Source organism: Chrysemys picta, chromosome 2 (assembly GCF_011386835.1).
Source record: "Chrysemys picta bellii isolate R12L10 chromosome 2, ASM1138683v2, whole genome shotgun sequence".
Classification (NCBI taxonomy): domain Eukaryota; kingdom Metazoa; phylum Chordata; order Testudines; family Emydidae; genus Chrysemys; species Chrysemys picta.
In genome coordinates, this window is record NC_088792.1 from 44,361,741 (window position 1) to 44,385,820 (window position 24,080).

At 39.5% G+C, this 24,080-nt stretch overlaps 1 protein-coding gene across 10 annotated transcripts in view; it reads left to right on the plus strand.

Annotated features, from left to right (window-relative positions):
• The window catches only part of ADAM22 (ADAM metallopeptidase domain 22), a 196,990-nt gene that overhangs the window by 132,807 nt on the left and 40,103 nt on the right, over window positions 1-24,080 (plus strand). For all 10 annotated transcript variants that reach the window (XM_065586981.1, XM_065586984.1, XM_065586986.1 and 7 more), the window contains exons 9-22: window positions 3,711-3,785; window positions 7,988-8,059; window positions 9,127-9,293; window positions 11,122-11,206; window positions 11,681-11,771; window positions 12,135-12,186; window positions 12,615-12,714; window positions 15,045-15,116; window positions 15,613-15,705; window positions 18,262-18,342; window positions 18,590-18,640; window positions 18,924-18,987; window positions 21,207-21,312; window positions 23,645-23,761. In XM_065586981.1, the coding sequence (XP_065443053.1) occupies window positions 3,711-3,785; window positions 7,988-8,059; window positions 9,127-9,293; window positions 11,122-11,206; window positions 11,681-11,771; window positions 12,135-12,186; window positions 12,615-12,714; window positions 15,045-15,116; window positions 15,613-15,705; window positions 18,262-18,342; window positions 18,590-18,640; window positions 18,924-18,987; window positions 21,207-21,312; window positions 23,645-23,761 (1,226 nt within the window). The remainder of the gene's footprint in view (window positions 1-3,710; window positions 3,786-7,987; window positions 8,060-9,126; window positions 9,294-11,121; window positions 11,207-11,680; window positions 11,772-12,134; window positions 12,187-12,614; window positions 12,715-15,044; window positions 15,117-15,612; window positions 15,706-18,261; window positions 18,343-18,589; window positions 18,641-18,923; window positions 18,988-21,206; window positions 21,313-23,644; window positions 23,762-24,080) is intronic.

Genomic DNA, 24,080 nt, shown 5'->3' on the forward strand with positions numbered 1-24,080 from the left:
TTGAAACTAGAAAGGCACACTTGGGAATTCCTTCCTGTGGGGTACCCTCAAGCCCTTTCACACACACCCTCTCTGGGAAGAGCTGAGAAAGAAAAACAAAGGAAATCAGCTGTTGCCACCAGCTAATTTAACAACATGTGCACAAACCTCTTAGGACATCAAAAATCTAATCCTGTTCTTAAAAAAGGTAAATGTTATTAAAAACAAAAAGAAAGAAAATACATCTGGAATTTAGGCTTATGCTAGATTTTAAAAAACCCACTTACAAATTTAAACATCAAGAATAACCTTCTTGAGGTCCAGCTTAAAGGTTACAAGCAAAACAAAAAGCATTTGGGGCTGACACAGAGAAGTCCACTAGCCAATAAGAAATAAACCTAATCACGTCTTTCTAGACATTCTCTAATTTACGTACATATCTGGGATTTCAGATAAGCAATCTCTAGGTATGATTTGATGATTTTTCATATCTGGCTTAAGCTTCTCACAACATAACTGCTCCCTGTTCCCCTCTTTCCCGGAGAATCACAACACATAGACAAAGGGAAGTTTTTTCCCAATTTTAAAAAGTTCTAGCCCTTCCATTGGCTCTTTTGGTCAGGTGCCCACTCCTTTCCTTTCACCTGTGGGCTTGTTAACCCTTTCCGGTAAAGCAAGTAGAGAACAACCACCAAGAGTGATTCCATAGCCAACTGGCTGGCTGGGTGTCCACAAAAGGGAGCTATCCCCCCTCTCGTTTATTACACCCACGGTTCGCCGTTCCCAGCCAATGGGAGCTGCAGGAAGCAGCGGGCCACAGAGACGTGCTGGCCATCACTTCCCGCAGCTCCCATTGGCCAGGAATGGTGAACCCCGGCCACTGGCAGCTACGGGGGGCCATGCCTGCAGATGGTCAACATCCGCAAAATGTCTCGCGGCCCGCAATCAGCTTACCCTGATGGGCCACAGGTTGCCCACCACTGCTCGATTTACTGCTTAAGTACAAATTAGGCAGAGCACACAGACCTGTTTGCCAACCTCCATTTGGAACATGTGTTAATAACACCATATGTGGAACTTTATAACTTCACATACAATGTTGCCACACATATTTTATGAGGACAATATTGATCACCAAATTATGAGTTTTCAAATTATACCTTACAAGACATACATTGTACAAAGATTATTACAACAGTGTGTAGGGTTTGGACAGAGGGGTACATTCTGTCACAGAGTGAGAAGGTGTGAGCAACAGAAGAGGAAGATGATTTCAGCAGCAGCTGTTCGGAGGGAGATGAGAAGTGGGGAGACCAATGGCATTACATGACCTTTTATGAGCACTAAATTCACTTAGAAATATATACTTGCATTGATACTCTGCTGTCATGATTATCTCCATGAGTATGATACATGCACAAACACATCCCAGAAAAGAAGCAGGGATTGAATGAAAAACAAGACTAAATGGCTCAAAGAAAAGATAAGCACATATTCACTGCCATGAAAAAAAACAGGGAAATAAAAAAAATGGGTCACATAAATAACTGTTGTGAAATTCACTTTACATCAAATAGTGCTAGAGGGATTGTTTGACTTTTCATAAACAAGAAGCAGTTGCTCTAGATTTATAGCAACAATAATAACATAATTCTGCTGGGAAGACCAGGGAAAATAAAGGCGTCATTTAGAAACGTGGCTGTGAATATCTGTAAACTGGAAGGAAATGTGACACTTAATTGACTGTGTATTAATGATAGTTGACTGACTGATTTAGAATTTGAATAAACAGTACAGCCCTTACAAAAAGGCTTTTTGGGGGGAAAAAGATAATTGTGCCATTCTGAGAGTTTGTAGCAATTCTGTGAGTTTACAACTGGTACCAAACAAGTTTTTAAAGATGTAGATATTATTTAGGATCTCTTTCAGAAATCTAGGGTTCTTTTAGAAAGTTCTAAGTTTATTTTGTAGGATTTACACCTATTCTGGAGGGAATGGGGGCAGAGGACACACTACAGTATATATATACATTTACATTTATTATATATCTATAATTTTCTGTTGACCCTCCAAAAATAATCTGCAGACCAGATGCGGAGTTAAAAGATTGTTCCTATTTATAGCTTGGAAACACAGGCAGATCTGACATATGTACAAATGTACAATAGTTTTTTAATAGTTCTACAGTCAGTATAAATGACAAAAAATGGTGGAAGGATGGCAGCATTTCTAAGGGCTTGTCTATACTTATGTGCTGGTTTGGCGGCAGGCAATCGAATCGCGTCTTGTCTGGACGCGATAAATCAAACCCAGAAGTGCTCATCGTCGACTCCGGTAATCCTGCTTGGCGCGAGGAGTATGCGGAGTCGATGGGGGAGCCTGCCTGTCACGTCTGGACCCCGGTAAGTTCGAACTAAGGTACGTCGACTTCAGCTACGTTATTCACGTAGCTGAAGTTGCGTACCTTAGTTCGAATTGGGGGGTTAGTGTAGACCTGGCCTAATAAACGAGAACACAGGGAAATGAATTCATAGAATCATAGAAGATTAGGGTTGGAAGAGATCTCAGGAGGTCATCTAGTCCAACCCCGTGCTCAAAGCAGCACCAACCACAACTAAATCATCCCAGCCAGGGCTTTGTCACGCCGGGCCTTAAAAACCTCTGAGGATGGAGATTCCATCACCTCCCTAGGTAACCCATTCCAGTGCATTATCACCCTCCTAGTGAATATTTTCCTAATATCCAACCTAGACCTCCTCCACTGCAACTTGAGACCATTGCTCCTTGTTCTGTCATCTGCCACCACTGAGAACAGCCAAACTCCATCCTCTTTCGAACGCACTCCCCCCTTTCAGGTAGTTGAAGGCTGCTGTCAAATCCCCCCTCACTCTTCTCTTCTGCAGACTAAATAAGCCCAGTTTCCTCAGTCTCTCCTCATAAATTGTGTGCCCCAGCCCTCTAATCATTTTCATTGCCCTCTACTGGACTCTCTTCAGTTTGTCCATATCCTTTCTGTAGTGGGGGCCACAAAATTGGACGTAATACTCCAGATGTGGCCTCACCAGTGCCGAACAGAGGTGAATAATCACTTCCCTTGATCTGCTGGCAATGCTCCTACTAATGCAGCCCAATATGCCATTAGCCTTCTTGGCAACAAGGGCACACTGTTGACTCATATCCAGCTTCTTGTCCACTGTAATCTTGAGGTCCTTTTCTGCTGAACTGCCGCTTAGCCAGTCCGTCCCCAGCCTGTAGCAGTGCATGGGATTCTTCCATCCTAAATGCAGGACTCTGCCCTTGTCCTTGTTGAACCTCATCAGGTTTCTTTTGGCCCAATCCTCCAATTTGTCCAGGTCACTCTGGCCCCTATCCCTACCCTCTAGTGTATCTATCAAGCTTAGTGTTATCCACAGACTTGCTGAGGGTGCAATCCATCCCATCATCCAGATAATTAATGAAGATTTTGAACAAAACTGGCCCCAGTACCAACCCCTGGGGCACTCCGCTTGATATCGGCTGCCAACTAGACATCGAGCCGTTGATCACTACCCATTGAGCCCGACGATCTAGCCAGCTTTCTATCCATCTTATCGTCCATTCATCCAATCCATACTTCTTTAACTTGCTGGCAAGAATACTGTGGGAGACCATATCAAAAGCTTTGCCCTTGTTGATGTGGCAAATTAAGATTTGTTTCCCTTTAAACAACTTGTTTGTTAATCTTTCTGCAGGTTCATCAGATTTCACGTAAAGTTGAGGAGGAAACAAAATACATTGAGTTAATGATTGTGAATGATCATCTAATGGTAAGACTTGCGTACTTCGCTATTTGAAATACATCAATAATTTATGATTGTCTTATCTGCCTTCAAGGTGTAAACAATAAAGTACACCAATGATCTTATTAATACAGTTTATTTCCTAAAGGGGGGACTGATTCTGATCTCACTTATATCATTGTGTAACTCCAGTGAAGTTACTCCTGATTTTCACCAGCATAACTAAGAACAGAATTAGACCTAAAAAATGTACAGAACAAGAATTTGACACCGAATGACCTGCTGTATATCTGACTCCAAGCTGATGGTACATTATATTTACCTATAATAACTAAACAATCCATAATGTTAGTCTGCAGTTTACTAGTGACTGTGCGCAGAATCGTTGTTGTTGTTGTTTTTTTAATGAGAATGCACCTCACTTACTTTGTTACAGTACTAAAGGGCTCTTTAGCCTAACGGAGAGAGGCATACCAAGAATCAACAGGTGGAAGTTAAAGCCAGACAAGTTCAAATTAGAAATAAGGCACAATTTTTTAACAGTGATGTTCATTAGCCATTGGAAAAAATTACTAAGGGGAGTTGTGGATTCTCCATCTCTTAAAGTCTTCAATCAAGACTGAATGCATTTCTGGAAGCTATTGGTTAGTCAAATGCAAATGATAAGGGTCAATACAAGAGTAACTAAACGAAATTCTCTGGCATATGTTATACAGTAGGTCAGATTAGATAATCTAATGATCCCTTCTAGCCTTAAACTCTATAGCTCTATAATTGTTATGCTTCCCTAGGCTTTTTTCAATTATGAACAGCTTCTCCTAAGCAATGCCCACATTTGCAAAGATACCCATCAAATTCTAGAAGGAATACACGGCCAGCCTTAAGTAATTTAAATAACAGAGCTTTATTCCTTTGAACCCTGTGTTGGGTGAGCGTAGCAATAACGTCGAGGGTGACAGTGATTTCTGTGTCACAACAGAAGATGGTAGTTGGTGTTCAGAATTCTCTTTATTATAGTGGCTGTGTTTGAGCCAGAAGAGCAGGAGTCATTGCCTGCTACATGATATACCCATTTGAACACAGCTGTTTCCTGTTTAAAGTTTGCACATTAATTTTCTTGCAGGTTAAAATCATTTGGTAAAATGTCTGTTCACTGAATAAACACAGTGATTATTTCATTTGCCTACACTATGAACCTGGGTACATATTAGAGAGAGGCATTCATTATATTTTAAGCAGTACACTTTATGCTAATCCTCTTGCGTTTACAACACTATCTGAACTCTGAGCACCTAGTATCTTTTTAAGGGTCACACATTATGTTGCTGAATGTCCAAACAATTAGAATTAGATAACATTCTAGCAAATATGTCTGTTTAACTTACCTTTTTCCTGTGCCTTATAATTGCTGAATTCCTGCCCAGTTGAGTACATACTGTTATGCCATGTCTATGCGACAGCGGCAATGCTATAGCACTGCAGCTATGCTGCTGTAGCTGTAGTATAAGTGCTTCCTATAACAATGGAAGGGAGTGTTCTGTCACTGTAGCAAGTCCATCTCTCCGAACAGCAGCAACTAGGACAATGGAAGTATTCTTCTGTTGACCTGGCCACGACTACACTGGGGTTTAGGTCGGCAATAGCTACGGCTTTTTTCACATCCCTGAGCGATGCAGCTATTTGATCTAACTTTTAAGTGTAGACCTGGCCTTAGTGATTTCACAGATGTGATAAATCACTCTCTGTTCAAGGTAAGCAAGCTGTTCCCAGGGCTCATTGATTCTGCAGTACTTCTTGCTTAATATTCTCATTTTATATCCTATAGAATAGAAACTGTGACTATGGAACTTGGACAGAACCATCAAATACTGGAGAATTCTAAATGGATGTAACTTTACCCACAGGCAGTTTCCTATCTCTGACTCTAATCTGTAATGGATGTAACACACCAATGTATCTTATGGTAGCTGGAAAGAAATGGATATATTCAACATGCTTACTGTCTGGTCGATTAGACCCAAACTTTGCCTTACCGTAAATTTTGTATTGCTTGGTAATGCATAAAAATTCACATCGTTTGTTAATTTCTCTATGATGGAGAGATGGATTTAAATTAAAAGCAAAACAAAACAAAAAAAGACAATACAATTTCCCCTGTTAGGCAATTATCTGAAAACAAAGAGTGAGTGATCAGTGCTGAATCTTCAGCAGCAGTTAGTTCTAGAGATGTGCTCACATAACTGGGTCACAAACAAGGAAGTAAACCGAATGTCTCCATGAGAAATTTTGGTTGGAAAATATCAGTGTTTGCTGAAAAGAACAAAAATGGTCTTAAAATACATTTTATATCCTATCTTTTATTATTGATTCTGAATAATTGGCATGTATATAGAATATTTCATCTGTAGATCTTAAAACCTTAATTTCAAAGCTAGGTAAATGGAGGTATAGGGAGATTCAGGGCCTGATTTTCAGAAGAGCCACTTATTTCTGTTGAACTTGTGGAAGCTCAGCACTCCTTGAAAATGAAACTGTATGTGATTTGTGCAAGATCACACAGTAAAACAATGGCAGAGCTGAGACCAGAACCCTGGACCATTCTCTAAGAAGATATTGTAAACAGTGATGAATTAAAAACAAAAGTGAAAATGTAGATAACATTGTCCAATGTCCTTGAAAAACTTCTCAAAACATAACTGAAAATAATGTTTAAATAACTACTATATTTGTGAGAGAAGATGGGTGAGGTAATATCTTTTATTGGACCAACTTCTATTGGTGAAAGAGACAAGCTTCTGATCTTACACAGAAGTTGGTCCAATAAAAGATATTACGTCACCCACCTTGTCTCTCTAATATCCTTGGACCAACATGGCTACAACAACACTGCAAACAATAATGAAAGATAAATTTTTTGTAATATTTCTGTATGTCCAGTGCATGGTAACAAATTAGTTTTAGCTAAGGTAAAATATTTATTTTAAAAAGCTCTTCTGTAGTGCAACTACCAGTACTGAGATATTTTTGAAGTTCCGTTTTTTTAAAGGTTTTTTAAAATATTCTAAATTCAGAACTAATAACTAAAAATACAATATAAGCCCACAGCCCTGCAAAGATGTACACAGTTGTTGCCTCCTCCCCCATAGCAGGAGAAGAGTAACCTGCTGAACTCTCTGAGCTTGGGAAGTACTTGGGAAAAGGGGCCTGCAGTAGGAGAAGCTGGCTATGGCCCAATAGCTGGCCTGACTTACAACCCCAGTTCCAAGGAGAAAAGCTGGGATGACTCCCATCTTAAGGAGAGACAGAGGGACTACCTAAATTACAACTCCCTGACTTCTTCATTTCCGACGTCTGTCTTGTCCCAATTGCTGGATGCCTTAAAAAAAAAAAAAGAAAGAGCTGGTCTTCCTGCAGTTGGTGCTGGACCCCCCCACATGCAGATTTGGGAGGGTAAATGTCTCACAGTGGTTTGTTTATGCCCTGCTGTTCAGATTTCCTTCCTTGAGAGGAGGAGGCCTCACATCCAACTTCTGGTACCCTGTGTCATGGTGGACTGCCTTCAGAGTACCCCCTTGTGGTCCTAAAAGTGCATTGCTCATAGCACCCACTTGGACTGTTCTAGTCAGTTACACAGACCAGATTAGGTCAAAGCACTTACCCCCTTTGTAGGTTTATTAACTCTTTCTGCAGAGTGAAACTCACTTCTTTAGAAGCTCAAGTTCTCGCCCACTCTGGCTCTGTATAAAAGTCCTGGTAGGTTTTTCTTCCCCCTGTTTATGAGGCCCCTCAGCCTCCTTCCTGGAGCTGGGATTGTACTTCAAATGTTCAGCCTCTTTTAGGATTGTCTTGGAGTCTCCAGGAATTGAAGATTAATCTTTAATTAAAGATTATGTCATGTGATGAAGCCTCCAGGAATACGTTCAACCAAAATTGGCAACCCTACTCTCTCAAGTTACGAGTTTCTAGCTCTCCTCCTTGGAGTTGGGTTTCTTTAATGCACTTTCTAAACATTAATTAATGAATCTTCACAACACCATTGTGAGGCAGGTAGGTAATATCCGTATCTGAACAATTTGCTAGACACAATTTTTTAACATTTCAGTCAGCGCAAAAGATAAGCAGCTTGAGCACAGCTTCTGCTGTTGATAGATTCATCTTTTGCTTTACGTTTTTCAATCAAAATTATTTTTTAGTAATATGTTTCTAACTGGTCTGTGTTTGTTTTTCAGTGTAAAAAACATAGATTATCAGTCGGCCATACGAACAGCTATGCTAAATCAGTGGTGAACGTGGCAGATTTAGTAAGTATTATTCAACGAAATGCTTTTCTAAATGTGTTGTGAACCATGTGGTTGTAGTGCCAATAATTGTAGGAAATGTTATTTCACAGATATACATGATATTAATTTATGTGAAGATTGCAGATGTTTATTTAGCTCCCAGTACAGCACGGTATTTAAGCATGTGCCTAACTTTAAATAATTTCAGTGACTTCACATGCTCAAGTACCTTGCTGGATTGAGGTTTTTAAAGCACATCTTATTCAGAAAACTACCCAGTAAGGGTAATGTATTAACTATAGCTGCAACCAGGAAAGTGTCTACAACTATAATGCACTAAAATATAAGGAGAAATTGTATGTTTTATTCAGCCTTTAAGAAATTTGAGTTCATATTATTTTATATGGGGCAGGGGAATATAGGTAGTTGTTGGGGCTATAAATCACACTACAAATGTGTGTATACTATAAATGGCTACTGTGCCCAGAAACATTTCCAGGATTTGCAAATGAAAAATAGTATTCCCACTGTTGAAGTCCTTTGGTCTGGGACACGATGGTTCCTGATAAGTCACTCAGTCTGAAGATAGGCACTGCTGAAGATTCTGTAACAGTGGAAGTGGTCAGGTCTCCCTGATACAGGTACCTGTTGCATATATCTGTTGAGGAGTATAGAGCCCTGTTGTGTAAGTGAAGTATGATGGACACTATAAAATACAGATAAACCCTGATTTTTCTAAACCTAAATCTTTGAGTTATCCAGAATTCTTGTGTGGCTCTTTAGAGATTTGTATCAAATCTCTCAATTTATTCTTACAAAGGTTTTAGAGTCCCAGAGATCTTTGCAAGGCTCAGATCCTACCAGGAGCTCTTTGCTGGTGGATCCTTGTAGTCATGCAGAACTGCTTACTGGCGTGTGGCCTAAAATCTGGATTTTAGCTGTACTACTTCCTGTTTAAAAAAGAAAGTTGGTGAGCCTCAGGGAACAAAATGTTCATTATTACAGACGGAAGTTGTTACAAAAAAAGGGAAAGAAGCAACTATATTCTATATGATATAATATATTTGTTCATTTTGTTAATGTACTAGATATATAAAGAACAACTTAACACCAGGATAGTATTGGTTGCCATGGAAACCTGGGCTACTGATAACAAGTTCACCATATCTGAAAACCCATTGGTGACTCTACGTGAGTTTATGAAATATAGGAGAGATTTTATCAGAGAGAAAAGTGATGCAGTTCACCTTTTTTCGTACGTAACTTCGTATGCCATTTTATTACTATTTTTTCATTCCATGGGGAGTGCTTTATTATTAGTGGCTGAAACATTTTCTTTCTATGGTGTTATGCAGTGTACAGTAATCCTGACAATAGTGCGTAGGGACAGGGAGGTGGGAGGTTAAAACAATGTAACTAATCATGTAACTAGACACTACTCTCATGCTAGTTTCAATATATTAAGCACAAGCTGCATGTGCTGTGAACTCCTGTTGTCTTGTGTAATTACCTGCCAACACAGATTGCCTGATTGATAGTGCATGGTACTGTGTTGCAATAGAATACTGACAGTTGGCCACTCACATCATTCATTTATAGCAGAACATTGAAACCAATGTGGAGTTCTGCTTAAAAGCCAATGACACAATATGTGCCAGTAGATATTACTCATGCCCTGCATATTGCAGGATTACTGAGGTTCTCTATTCCTTCAAAATACTTTGTTCTCAAGATACAAGTGCACCATAAGGATCATAAGCTGAGTATCATTACTGGGAGGAATGTTTCTGTTCTTCCCTAATTCTCTGAATTGTTTTGGTAATGTGATTGATGTAATAAAACCTAACAGAAAAGAGAAAAGGGTGGTCTCTTGGTGAGAGACCGGATTGGGGCTCAGTTCTCTGCTTTGCCACGGACCTTTTGTGTGACCTTGGTCAAGTCATTTAGGGCCCAATCCCATAGACATTTAGGCACATGTTAAATTAGTCCATCTGACTTTACATGAGTAAAGTTAAGCATGGTGCATAAGTATTTGTAGGATCAGGTTTTTAATCTTTCTGTGCCTCTGTTCATCATCTGTATAACTGGGGTAAAATACTTTCCTTTTCCCACCCTTTGTCTTGTCTGTTCAGATTGTAAACTCTTTGGGGGCAGGGTCTGTCTCTTCCTGTGTGGCTGTAGAACATTTTATTCAGCGCGGCCCCAATCTTGGTTGGAGCCTCTACATGCTACTATAATACAAATAATAATAATAACAATGTCTGAGAACATTAAATTCCTAGATCATCTAGAAATAGCAGATCCTACAATTACATCTTTTTAGAAGGGATACAAACAGTGAAATTGAGGGATCAGGCTGCATGGTTGTGTGGTGACCCCATCTGGCCTTGGAATCTGTGAATCTATGAATCCCCCTTCTGTCAAAAACAGGTTTGCCTGCACAGCCCTCAGCATGCTCTCATCTGCAGCTCTAATGAAATCTCATGCCTCAGGACTTCTGCAGAGGCTAGGAAGGATTTTTTCCCCTGACACATAATTGGCCTGATGTATTGTGGGTTGGTTTTGGGTTTTTTCCACCTTCCTCTAAAGAATCAATGGTCAGCCACAACTGAAGATGGGACACCAGACAGGGTGGATCAGTGCTCTGAGGGGGTTCAAAGAATCCTCTTTGCTAATGATGCCTGGCTGGTGTGTCTTGCTCACATGCTCAGGGTCTAACTAAAGTGATTGGGCTTAATATAGGGGTATTTGGTTGAAATTTAATACAGGTGGTCAGACTGTGTGATGTAATGGCCCCTTCTGGCCTTAAACTTTATGAAAATATGAAACTATTTTATAGGGGAGTTTCTCCCTCAAAGAATTTGCCTGTGCATGAGAACAGATGTTATTCCTTCTTAGTCTGTTTTGGGAAAGGTTTCCCAGAAAGAATTGTGAAAGCTTCTTTGGTTTTCACAGCTCTCTATTCTGTTTGTGTGCAGTCAACAACACAGTCATTGCAACTGGCATTTGGAAATAAGGGAGGTAAATAGAGGGATTGGCTAACGTAAGAAGTAAACTTTCTCATTTTGTTTTGTTTTTTAAAGGGGGAGTCAATTTCAGAGCAGTCGGAGTGGTGCAGCCTACATTGGTGGAATTTGTTCACTATTGAAAGGTGGAGGTGTGAATGAAGTAGGTGTGAATATTCATACTAGCACAAATTGATGTGGTAGTCACAGTGTCTGTGTCCGCACAAGCATTTTTCTCAAAATGTCCACCTATTGCATGACCAATACAGAACATTAATACAGTCCCATGGAATAAAGTTCAAAATAGAGGATAATGCTAAAAGGCAAACGGAATAAGCTTGGGTTTGGGTTCAGTTGAATTTCCAAACTAGAGTCTGCAGCTTTCTCTCCTTCACACTTGAAGCTACTGTGGTAAGAAAAAAATCTTACCTATTCTTAAGAGTGTGTTTTGTCTTTCTTGCTGATCCATTATCCAGCTGCAGTTAAATGAGTCTTCACTGAAGTAAGAGCCATAAAACCGTTGATCTGCTTTTGCCTTAAAAAAATCTTATTTTAAAATGTATAAAAAGTGTGTTTTATGTTTTCAGATTATTGTGTCAAAACGATTATTGTTCCCATCCTGTTTTGTTTCTTTCAGTTTGGAAAGCCAGACTTACTTGCAGTGACATTGGCACAGTCGTTAGGCCACAATCTTGGCATTTTTTCAGATAAAAGAAAACTACTAACTGGTAAATTTATGTTTGTTTGTTTTTCCTTCTTTCAAGTGAAAATCTTTATACAGTGGAGGCGTTTCCTCCTGATTCCACTGGAAAATAAAAAATGAAAAGCAAGAATTTTTTTCTAAGATTGTCAAGATTGCATAGTAACGTGTGTGATTTTATGGAAGAAAGTTTGACCAATGTGTACGCATAAATTTGAGTCCTGTGCATAGTGAAAAAAGTAAATGGTTCTTTCCATATTGTATTTGGAAGAAATTAGGAATATAGTGTTTTCAGTGTTCTTTTTAAGATGAGAAACATAATATATGTTATGCAGAGATTTTAAAATTGTCAGACTCAAAGTGTGAATTTTAATTTTGTTGTTGTTGTTAGGTGAGTGTAAGTGTGAGGACACATGGTCTGGATGTATAATGGGAGACACTGGGTAAGACATTTCTTTATAGGAACTTCCATGTTATGACGTAAAGCAAATGAATCAACAAATATACCTTTCATGGTTGAGCTGAGCATCTGCTATGAAAAAGTTGTACATGATTTAGGGCAATATTAAACACTCTTTCAACAGCGAGAAAAGGAACATATTCAATATATGAGAGATTAAAAATGTCAGTTACAGAGTCTAGGCCAAATGCTGCAAATACTTGTACTACAAAAAGGCTTACAAGTTAGAATGGGAGTACTGATTTGCAAGCAGATATTTTCACCGCATGGCTCTGAATCAAGTACACTAGCAACCCCTTTCCAAGAATATGGCCATATGTTTCCCTCCATATTTTGGAAGCAGACAAAATATTGTATAATGGTCAAAAGCGACTTGAGAAATAAATAACCAACTACCCTATTTCTTTGTAGTTATTATCTTCCAAGCAAGTTCTCCAAGTGTGATATTGAGGAGTATCATGAATTTTTGAACAACGGAGGTGGCGCCTGCCTCTTCAATAAGCCATCCAAGGTAATTAACAGCTGATTATTGAGAAAGGGAACAGTGGTCAAGGTATACTTTACTTCTTACCTTTCCTCAATTTTATACATATATTTTTGCAGCCAGAACTCTTGGAAGAAGGAAACTACCCTTTCTGGCTAAGACTCAGAGGGTGAAATTCGCCCAGTGTGAGGGGATCAGCACAAGACACACACACCATGTAATCCTTATGCTTTAACAAAATCTTGTACAGATTCTTCCAGCATTTTAGACCCTTTCTTTCAGAGCAAAGCTCTTCCTCACATACACCAGAATAAATCTTCAGTGTAGCACCAAATAATAATTGTAGAGCCTGTATTTGTGGAACAATCAGAAGAGTGTGTAGCTGGACTCCCTCGTGAACAGCACTTGACCTGCTTCTGCCTATTGATTGAACAAATAATATAAAATGGAAATGTATATTTGCAGCTAGAAATATAAGGGAAAATCAATATAAATTAGAGGTAAAGAAACCCCTAGCAAAAGAGTTGCCACCTTTAGAATGGTGGCTTCTGCAATAGGTTAGTTGGTGAACACTGGCTTTGTTTATTGCAGCAGTAGTCAAAACCCAAGATTGTCAGGATGGGGATCTTGAATCCTTTGTTTATAACTGATGCTATCATCTACAATGCTAATCCTGGGACTAGTGGGGAAAGTTGCAGACAGGCTAAATTGGCAGCATTAATGGCCACAAAGGATTTTTATTTCTGCAGTAGCTGGAGGAATAGAGTACATTTTATGACCGATTGCACTGCTGTAGAATTGCAGTAAACACTAGAGGGGGGCATTGTTCTTCACTTGGATAGTTTATGGCTGCGGGTTTGTAGATTTCTCATTATGAGAGAACTGCCTTTATCAAGTAAACAAGAATGAATTTGCTTTTTCTCTATCTCAGCACCCTAGTGAAAATCATCTCACAAGGCTCACATATTAAATGCTGTCTTCTCATTTGGATGATTATAATAGGGAGTACATCTGCAAAGTGTTGTGTGTTTCTTTTAACAGATGTACTTAATGATATAAGAAGAACAGGAGTACTTGTGGCACCTTAGAGACTAACAGATTTATTAGAGCATAAGCTTTCGTGGACTACAGCCCACTTCTTCGGATGCATATAGAATGGAACATATATTGAGGAGATATATATACACACATACAGAGAGCATAAACAGGTGGGAGTTGTCTTACCAACTCTGAGAGGCCAATTAATTAAGAGAAAAAAAAAACTTTTGAAGTGATAATCAAGATAGCCCAGTACAGACAGTTTGATAAGAAGTGTGAGCATACTTACAAGGGGAGATAGAATCAATGTTTGTAATGGCTCAGCCATTCCCAGTCCTTATTCAAACCGGAGTTGATTGTGTCTAGTTTGCATATCAATTCTAGCTCAGCAGTCTCTCGTTGGAGTCTGTTTTTGAAGTTTTTCTAGAAAAACATCCGAAGAAGTGGGCTGTAGTCCACGAAAGCTTATGCTCTAATAAATCTGTTAGTCTCTAAGGTGCCACAAGTACTCCTGTTCTTCTTTTTGCGGATACAGACTAACACGGCTGCTACTCTGAAACCTGTCATTAATGATATAAGGGAGAGTCAGCGTTGTTTATTTTGTTGATAGGATGTAACTGTTTCTTGTTTTTGAACACCTGTATCCTTCCTTTTGCAGGTCTAGTTTTTCATATCTCATGACAGATGATGAGAAATGTTGATTGTTTAATCCCTTCACTGGGTGGATTCTTTTTTGTAACAAAATAATTTTTAATAGAATGTATGCTCACCATGGCTTTGTTTACTCATTATGCTAATTCACAAAAATACTTCAGTAGAAGTTTTTTGTATCCCTTATCACAATTTAGATTAGCAGCATTTAGATTTTTCTTTTATAGGATATGAAAATGTGAAAGAAAGAAGTGGAAACCAGAATGATCAAGTTGCAATTTAAAACATTGTATCCAAAATCTTTTAAAGTAAAACATTTTTTTTAAATGAATGTTTATTTAATTCACAAGTCTTTCAGAGATGCATGCTTCATTCTAGAAAGGAAGGGGGAATACAGACCTCTTTACAAGAAGCATGGGGGAAATGAAACCACGTGTTTCAGGGTGTATTGTCCTACAACACTCCATTGGAAGGTTGATATTAAAATCAAGATCAGCTAATTAAGACCCCCCCCCCCCAACCCAAACAGTGAAAATGTCACCTTGTGATTAATGTAATGTATTTAAAGTCCTGTTGCACAAATTGTACATAGTTAAGAGTTGAGAAGTTCACTTGGGATCTTGGGAAAGATTTGTAGCATTTTGTTTTTCTTAATTTTTGCACTGCAGCTTCTAGATCCTCCAGAATGCGGCAATGGTTTTGTTGAAGATGGAGAAGAGTGTGACTGTGGTACTACTGCAGTAAGTACAACGTAATACGGTGCCTACTGCAATGGACTCAGCATGGTGGTGGCTTTTGTTTTTTTTAATATATATATATATATATATATATATATATATATATATATATATATATAAAACGTTATATGGATATATATATATATTTGGATATATATATTTATATATTTAATGTTAAATAATAATCATAATTAAGGCTGCAAAATCAGGCCCTGAAAGATAATTTTTTAATATCATTAAAATTGTCAGCATTTGGCAACAGATACCACACAGTTATTACAATTATGTCCTATTTTATATAAAGGGGAAACTGTGGTATCTCAGACTCTACTATGTGGAAACCCTGATGTTTTAGTGGCATGCATATAGTATATATTCAGCTTCACACCGAGCCTGGTTAAAATCTACTTGAGTTTAAAAGCACCTGGTAGCAGTAATGGAGTTTTTGGAGAAATAGTGTTTTTTTCTGTAACATTTTGCATGTGTGTCTGTTCCCCAGGAGTGTGCCATTGAAGGAGGAGATTGCTGTCATACATGCACCCTGACTGCAGGCTCACAGTGCAGCAATGGGCTTTGCTGTAGAAAGTGTCAGGTAAGTACAATGAGCTTAAAGTGACTTGTGCTGTCATTTATGGGGAGTTAATGAGTTTAGGTGATTATAAGCACAATTGCACATGCATTTTTGCTCTCAGACCTTGGACCTCCCTTTCTGAAATTTTGACCCTTAAAACTCATCAAAAACTGATTAATCTAGCTCTGATCTTTGTCTTTTAGATTATAAAATACTTGGGGCAGGGAGTGTGGGCCAAATTCAGAGGTGAGTCTAAGTCTAGACTAATTTACACCTTCTTCCAACCCCAAACCAGTCCAAATCAGTTTGGACTCCTTCTGGACTCCTTTAGACTTACATGTTCAGACGCATGCACCATGTCACTTATACATCACCTCTACATTTGCCTCTCTGAATCAGAGGAAGTCTCTGTTGGAGAAAATTATAGAACGGGGGTCACAGAGAAGAGTGTAGTAAGAAGAGCAACTAGCAGTAAGGTGTAAGGATGTGTAAGTTAAAGGAGGCCTGCTGTTACTTTAACTTATACCTCCTCCTGGTTCCTTAACATGGGACTTGATCCAGAGCCCATTTAATACAATGCAAATCTTTTTATTTAATTTATTGAGCTTTGGATCAGGCCCTATGTAAGTTACACAAGCTTAAACTCCCATAAGGCCTGGTCTGTTCTAAAAAGTCAGGTTGACCCAGCTATGTCACTCAAGGGTGTGAAAAACCCACACCCCTGAGCTCTGTAGTTAAGCTGGCTTACCCCCTGATGTAGACAGCGCTTGGGCTTCTTCCGTCAACCTAGTTTCTGCCTCTCAGGAAGGTGGATTAAGTACTACGGCAGGAGAACCCGTCCCATTACTGTAGTGAGTGTTTACACTGAAGCGGTACAGAGACGCACCTGTGCTATTGTAGAGGTTTAATGTAGACAGCCTTAGACTCATAAATCAATCAATAGGCAGAAGCAGGTCAAGTGTCTGTTCACAAGGGAGTCCAGCTACACACTCTTCTGATTTTCACCTTTTGTCTTCAAGCTGAGGACAATGTTCTAATAAAGGACAATGTTCATCTAATAAATAATAATAATGTTATCAATGCAGTGTACTTATATGCGATATTATCATCTTGATCGATGGGCATTTATGTGTCTGACTCCTATAGGAGAAATGTTAGTAATAGCTTAGTGCCACATTCTTCTTTGACTTTGGGCTCATCATTAAACACAAAAAATGTGCAAATTATGCTGTAATAGACCATTATAAGGCCCATTTGCCTTCCCTTAAGCCTAATTGAGCAGCAGGTCACCGATGCGTTGGTCCTCACACCCTTTGAAAGGGCCAGTCACCCTGTGACAGGCACTCTTATTCTGAAATAAGTGTGTCCACGTGTGATGTTAGTCAAGAACAGCTGTATGTATACACAAGCCCTTAGGATCCTAAGTCACTTAGGCACTTTTGAAAATGTTACCCTATCTGTCTAACTTATCTATCTATTTTTTTCCACAGCTGGTAGGGGAGAAAAAAACTAAGCCAGGTGTCAGAAAAAAGTTTCCTCTGATGTTAATCAATTTAGCTCTACTAAAGTCAATGAAGCTACACTGATTACACCAGCTGGGGACCTAGAACACTAGCAGGTCAAATCTTATACAAAATCTGTGTGCAGAAAGAGAGCACAAATTAAAAAAGTGAACTGTGGTGCACAGATTAACAGACCAGTCAGGAAAAACTGAGGGCTCTGAGGTGGACCTGAGGCATGTCCATAACTGGTGATGCAACTGAGAAAGAAGTAGTGATGATTGATTGGCAAACAGGGTGCACAGCACTGACAGTCCCCACTTCTAGGATATTTTGCCATTTCTTCAGGTCATGAGGCTTTTGGCAATGGTATAAAATGTTTATTCAGAAATTAAACACCATACATTCTGTCACTACTAAATTTCTCATCCTTAAATGTATGGATACTTTAGAAGTGGGTATAAAATGATGTAGAATCCAACAATGTTTATGGCCAATTTCTACCCTGATTTACACTGTTATAATTGAGTTACTTAAATGTAAGTGACCCAATGATCTCTTACTAATGACCTCTGGTAGCTGTCCTGGAGGAAGTGAAAATTATAAAAGAGAAGCGTGGTCTGTGGTTAGATGCTAGTTAGGAGGCTCAATTTCAATTCCCTTCCTCCACACACATCCTGTGTGCTTTTGGGCAAGTCATTAGTCTCACTGTGCCTCAGTTCCCTCTCTGTAAAATGGGGGTAAAAGCATTTTTCTACCTCATCGGGGTGTTGTGAGGGTAAACATTAAAGACTGTGAGGTACTCAGGTACTACAGTGATGAGAGACATGCAAGTATCTTAGGTAGATTAATAGAAGTGAGAGCAAAATTTGGCCCTTACACTTGTAACTGAAAACATAAGGTGATTGTTTTCTTAATCCTGGTGACGTGTGGAATCTAAACTGAGTCAAAACAGCTTCCCAAAAACAGTTGAAAATTTCCCATTGTTTGATTCTGGTTAAAACTGTTGAAATTATTATTGCATGAAAAAGCTGGTTATAGAGATACTAAGAAAGTGATTTTTTCAAACTTGTTTTAGTTTGAATCTAAAGGAGTTGTGTGTCGAGATGCGGTAAATGATTGTGATATTCCAGAAAACTGCACAGGAAACTCCAGCCAGGTAATATTTTAAAACTCTTTCACAAACAGTGAAAAAGTTCAACACATGCACAATCTCAGTCAGTATGAGAGTTATTGTAGTAGTATTGTAAGTTGTTTAAATGTTGTATAAAAATTACTTTAAGTTTAGGGGGAAAAGTGATAGTGAAAGAAATTTTGAAATGCCACTAATGGCCTTAGATTTATAAATTGTTTTTATAGCCTGCTCACTATCTGGATTATCAAGTGGTTATTTTCTCTTTCCATAGTGTTCTCCCAATATTCACAAAATGGATGGGTATTCATGTGATAACAAACAGGTAATTATAATTTGGATTTATATTTTTAGTATTTTTATAGTTGGGAAAACATATTCCTATAGGTTCTGATCTGAAATCCTTTGAAGTCAGTAGGAGTCTTACCACTAACTTCAAAGAGATTTGGATCTAGGGTCACAAAGTATTTTCAATTAGAAAGTAGAACCACATTATGTGTTAATTAGTGTTTCCATCATATATTGCAAAATAAACTGAATAATAGTCATTTACCTGATTTGAAAATGTATTTGACCCAGTTGTGAAAATGTCTCTTCTGTTTCTTTAGGGTATTTGTTTCGGAGGAAGATGTAAAACCAGGGATCGGCAGTGTAAATACATCTGGGGTGAAAGTGAGTATACATTATTGTTTCTAAGTTGATTTTCATTGATATAGCTCTAAAGATTCAAATATCTTGTAGACATACACCTACCTGGAATCATTAAAATCAGTCAAAATTTAGCTGGGACTGTGTGCCATGATATGGACTCACCATGAGACCGGGTTCCATATGTAAAAGAGGAAACTTGTGAACTTTGCCCTTTAGTTCTTGTTTTTTGCCTGGACTCACTTTTAGTATAATTGTTTACTTTTTTATGAAAAGGAGTGGGCAGTTGCTCTGTGATCCTCTATCTTCCTTCCCTCACTTTACTTCTGTCCCTGGCTATTGAAGACCCTTCAGCATAACAACCATGTCTGCAGCCAACAAGTGCTTGGCTTGACACTCTTCAAAGACCATCACTGGTGATCCATGCATTAGTCAGAGGAGGTCACTCAAGAGTTTCTTCTCTCTAGGGACTGAGCAATTGCTTCTGCTGTGCTCCCGGTCCCTGCTGGCCCTTGGAGCTTAGAACAAGCCCAGAACCTCCCTAGATTGCCATGGTGATCGGTTTCTTCACACTGATTGGTGTACTTATATTTAGTTAGCAGTTAGGAACGTGTTTGAAACCATGGCTAGAAAAAATAAATGGTTGCCAGAGGTCTTCATTCATGTCTGATTTAGTGCATATCTGTTTATTTAAACGTGTGGAATTTTGTGTGCCGGTTTTAACCTGGCACCTGAAATCCCAGCAGAAGAGTCTCCACACACAGAGCTGCACCCACCGGTTTAACAAAATGTGTTTAATATCACACGTCTAGTTAAACTGATGCAACTTTGTGTGTTGAACGCGACAATGTGTAGAAAATAAGATTCAACTTAGGCTATGTCTACACTAGAGAGCTTACATCAGCACAGCTGTACCGATACAGTAACATCTCTCGTGTAGCTGCTCTATGCTGATAGGAGAGAGCTCTCCCGTCAACATAATTAAATCACCCCCAACGAGTGGCGGAAGCTTCGTCCATGGGAGAAGCTCTCCTGATGACATAGCGCTGTCCACACCAGCACTTCTAGCTGTGTAACTTACGTTGCTTAAGGGTGTGGTTTTTTCACGCCCCTGAGCAACATAAGTTTTGGCAACATATGTGGTAGTATAGACATAGCCTTAGGCTGTTAGCTCTTTCGGGCAGGGTCTCTCTATGTGTTATGCGTTTGTACAGCACCTAGTACAATGGAGTCCTGGTGCATGAGTAAGGCTTCTAGGTACTACTGAAAAACCAATACTATTACTACTACTAATAATAAATGTTGTGGGAAATGTCTTCAGCAGCAGGTCAGTCACAGACCAGCACTTGCTGTGTCTGCTATGTTTTGGACAAAGATATTCACTCCTAGCTTGCTGTTCAGGTACAAATGAAGGGTGCTTCCGCATTGACTGTCTCAGCTTGTTCAGCATTGACTATGTCACTCTTGGTTCTGGCAGAAGCTAAATGATTTCTGCCAGAACTTCAGCTTTCTTTGGAGATGAAGAAAAACAATATAAATTGTAACAGGAAAACCATGAGTTGAGAGTTTAAGTTTGGCTTAGATTCTTACTTAGAAAGTTCAGGTGCTTTTATAAAGCTTGTCCAAAGAACGTGTTGAGTCTGAATAATTGGGCTGGAAGTCTCATGAGAGCAGCCGTGTCATAAGCTATCTAGTACCTCCTGCTGCTTGGGACAGAACAAAGGAGAATAGGTTGTGTTGTATTTCAGGCACTTAAGCTACTGGTCCCTGATAGACCCAAGAAATATTTAGGCACATTAAAAGAAAAAATAATGGAGGAAAGGATGAGAAATTAGCTGCAGTTTTTTAAAAACTAGATTTGAGTCGTAGGCTAAGGTTTTGGTTTTATTATTGTCTGAACAGGTTCTTCCATCATTTAAGATAAGTAGAGAGATCCAAGGTTCCTGGCAAGTATTTGGTTTTATAATCTAGTGCTGTTATAACTCAAGATTTTCCCCCAAACACTTTAGAGCCTCAAACTGGCCATCATCAAAAACATTTTCCTTGAAAACTGGTATTTACTTATAAACAAGGTCTGGAGTGAAGACATCCTTGGAGAGATAATTAGAGCCAATATCCCTGGAATAAAGTAGAGGATATTTTTTGATTTATTTGATCTACGACCTAATTTCTAACATCAAATTTGCATCAGGCTTTTAAAAATATGCATAATCTTATTCGAAGAAAATTGTTTCTGTTTTTAGAAGTGACAGCTGCTGACAGATACTGCTATGAGAAACTGAATATTGAAGGGACTGAGAAAGGTAACTGTGGAAGGGGCAAGGACACTTGGATACAGTGCAACAAACAGTAAGTTCATCTACTCTGGAAAGCAGCTTGTGTGAGATTCTTGCCCCGATCCAATCCTTCACCTGTCATAAACAGTTTCTAAAAGCCTTGGATCTGGCTGGGGGAGAATTCCCCTGGCACAGAAACTGAAGAAGACAGCTGTCTTCTAAGGACCACCTACAACTCAAGCCCCAGTTTAGGGTGTCAGGAATGGAGCCAGGGGTTGGAGGACAGTCCCCATAGTCTGCATCAGCTTCATGGATTCTCATCTGCAACAGACGGTGGAGCAGTTCAGTAGAAGGTGGAGGGGGATGTTATATTAGAACAGCTCTCAGATCAGCCAAATTTATGCCGGGGCCACTTTGGCCACCACAGCAACCCAGAATCCAGGAGGTGTTAAGGTGGCTTAAAGTCACTACCTGCCTCCTCATTGCTCCAAGGCTCTGAAAGGCAGCACATAATATCAGTCCTTCACTTTGCTCTAAGAGTATGTCTGCACTGCAGCTGGGAGTTGTGCTTCCCATTGTGGATAGACACATTCGCGCTAGCTCAGCTCGAGCTAGTGCACTAAAACTTGCAATGTGGACATAGCAGCAACAGTGGTAGCTTGGGCTAGCTACCTGAGTCCAAGCCTGCCCAACCACCTGGGTCTGAGTTGGGGTAGCTAGCCCAAGCCGCTGAGTGTGCTGCAATGTCTAGGCTGCTATTTTTAATGTGCTAGCTTCAACTGAGCTAGCATGAATCTGTGTACCACACTGGAAATCAAACCTCCCAGCTGCAGTGTAGTCAGACCCTCAATGCAAGGCTGGGCCTGACTCTCTATGGCCTGGCACTTTGAGAAGTCATTTACATCTGTGAAAACCTGGTGTAAAATGCCACCATTCTGATTTTGTAACTTAGGGCTTGTCTTCACTACCCGCCTGGATCGGCGGGTAGAAATCGATCTCTTGGGGATCGAATTATTGCGTCTCCTTGGGACGCAACAATCAATCCCTGAATCGACGCGCATACTCCACCAGCCCAGGTAGGAGTAAGCGCCGTCGATGGGAGAGCCGCGGCGGTCGATTTGCCGCCGTCCTCACAGCGGGGTAAGTCGGATCGGATACGTCGAATTCAGCTACGCTATTCGCATAGCTGAATTTGCGTATCTTAAATCGATCCCCCTCCCCCCAGTGTAGACCTAGCCTTAGGCACCCACTTTGCCCAGGTACAAATGACTTATCAAAGTGCAAGGCTGTGGAGAATCAGGCCTACTGTATGGAATATAAATGTTTTTGAAACGAAGATCCAAATCATGGGCCCCAAAGAGACAGTACATAGAAGAGATAATCTCAAAACAGAAATTTGGATCCAAATACCACCAGAACTTTGGGAAAGCTTGGATATGAGTCCACATTCTTCTCTCCTACAAATAAAATCCTCAAGTAGAGAAAATGCTGATTGGAAGATTTGTGTCTGGTATCATAATATTTTTTACCAAATCTCACAAATATTTGAAGTAAATACTGCCGCGTCTGATTTGTGAAGAAATACATAGATTCTGGACATCTCTGGCAGAAATCAGTGTTGCTATGGAGAGCCTAGGCCTTAAACTTGTGTACACTGGGTGCTAACACATTTTGAAACAACAATTAAAATCCTTTTATAAAAAGCCTCTTTTCCTAGTGTAGCCTTAGGTGAGGCTCAAGGGCATGGCAGTTCATGAGGTCATTCTCCACTGCCTTGCACTTTAGGTAATTGCTTAAACCTGTGCAAATTAGGTGTAAATGACAGCTCAGATGCAAGACAGTGAAAAATCAGACATGTACCAGTATAACTATTTCAGGTAGGAGGTGATTTTAAGGTGGATACAGTTATACTGGTCTAAAGGTGTATTATACTGGTCTAGGTTATTCCCCTTCCTGTATGCGAATAGCTATGTCAGTTATAAGCACTTTTATACCAGTATAATGGCATCCACATTAGGGGGATAGTACTGGTATAGTTAAAGTGATAAAACTTTCATGTGTAGACAAGACCTCAGGCTCAAAGAGTCTGGCCACTGAGGTACTTGAAGCAATAGCAAAGAAAGATAACAGGAAAATATGTAAGGCAGGTAAGCAGAGAAAATTTTCTCGAAGATGGGAACATAGAGAATTATGGTCCCTTTTGTCTGTGATATTGGACTTGAGCACTTATGTAAGTGAGGGAGAAATAAGTGGTGGTCTGCCATTCTAACGGGCTGTATACCAGTTACCAGCACATGTGAAAAAACAAAAGACCTGTCAATGACACTATTTTTTTTTATATAAGTGTAAACTATTTTTATTGGATTATTTTTCTGAGTGAATGTCTATTTAACCTTTGACTACAGGGATGTGCTTTGTGGATATCTTCTGTGTTCCAATATCTCTAATGTCCCAAGACTTGGAGAACTTGATGGTGAAATCACATCTTCAGTCATACAGCTGGGGAAATCCTACAACTGCAGGTAATTCTTAAAACCCTATAAAATGGAACAGAGATGATATTGCCCTCCAAATTCCTCCGCTATGGAAATGTCAGCAAACTCCTTCCTAAGTGAGAAGCAACTGCTGCCATTAAAAACAAAACAAAAGCCAATGTAAATTGAACTTCAGTCTGACCCCCACCAGTGCTCCTTCCAGATTTGGGTTGAGGCACATTATAATGCCATTTTGGGGAAGCTTTCCCTGCTTCTTCCTTCATTTATTCTATGGCTAAATGCCCTAGAACATCAGCCTCCAGGAGTTATGTATGTTTAATCTGAGTATTTTAAAGGGTGTTGTGCG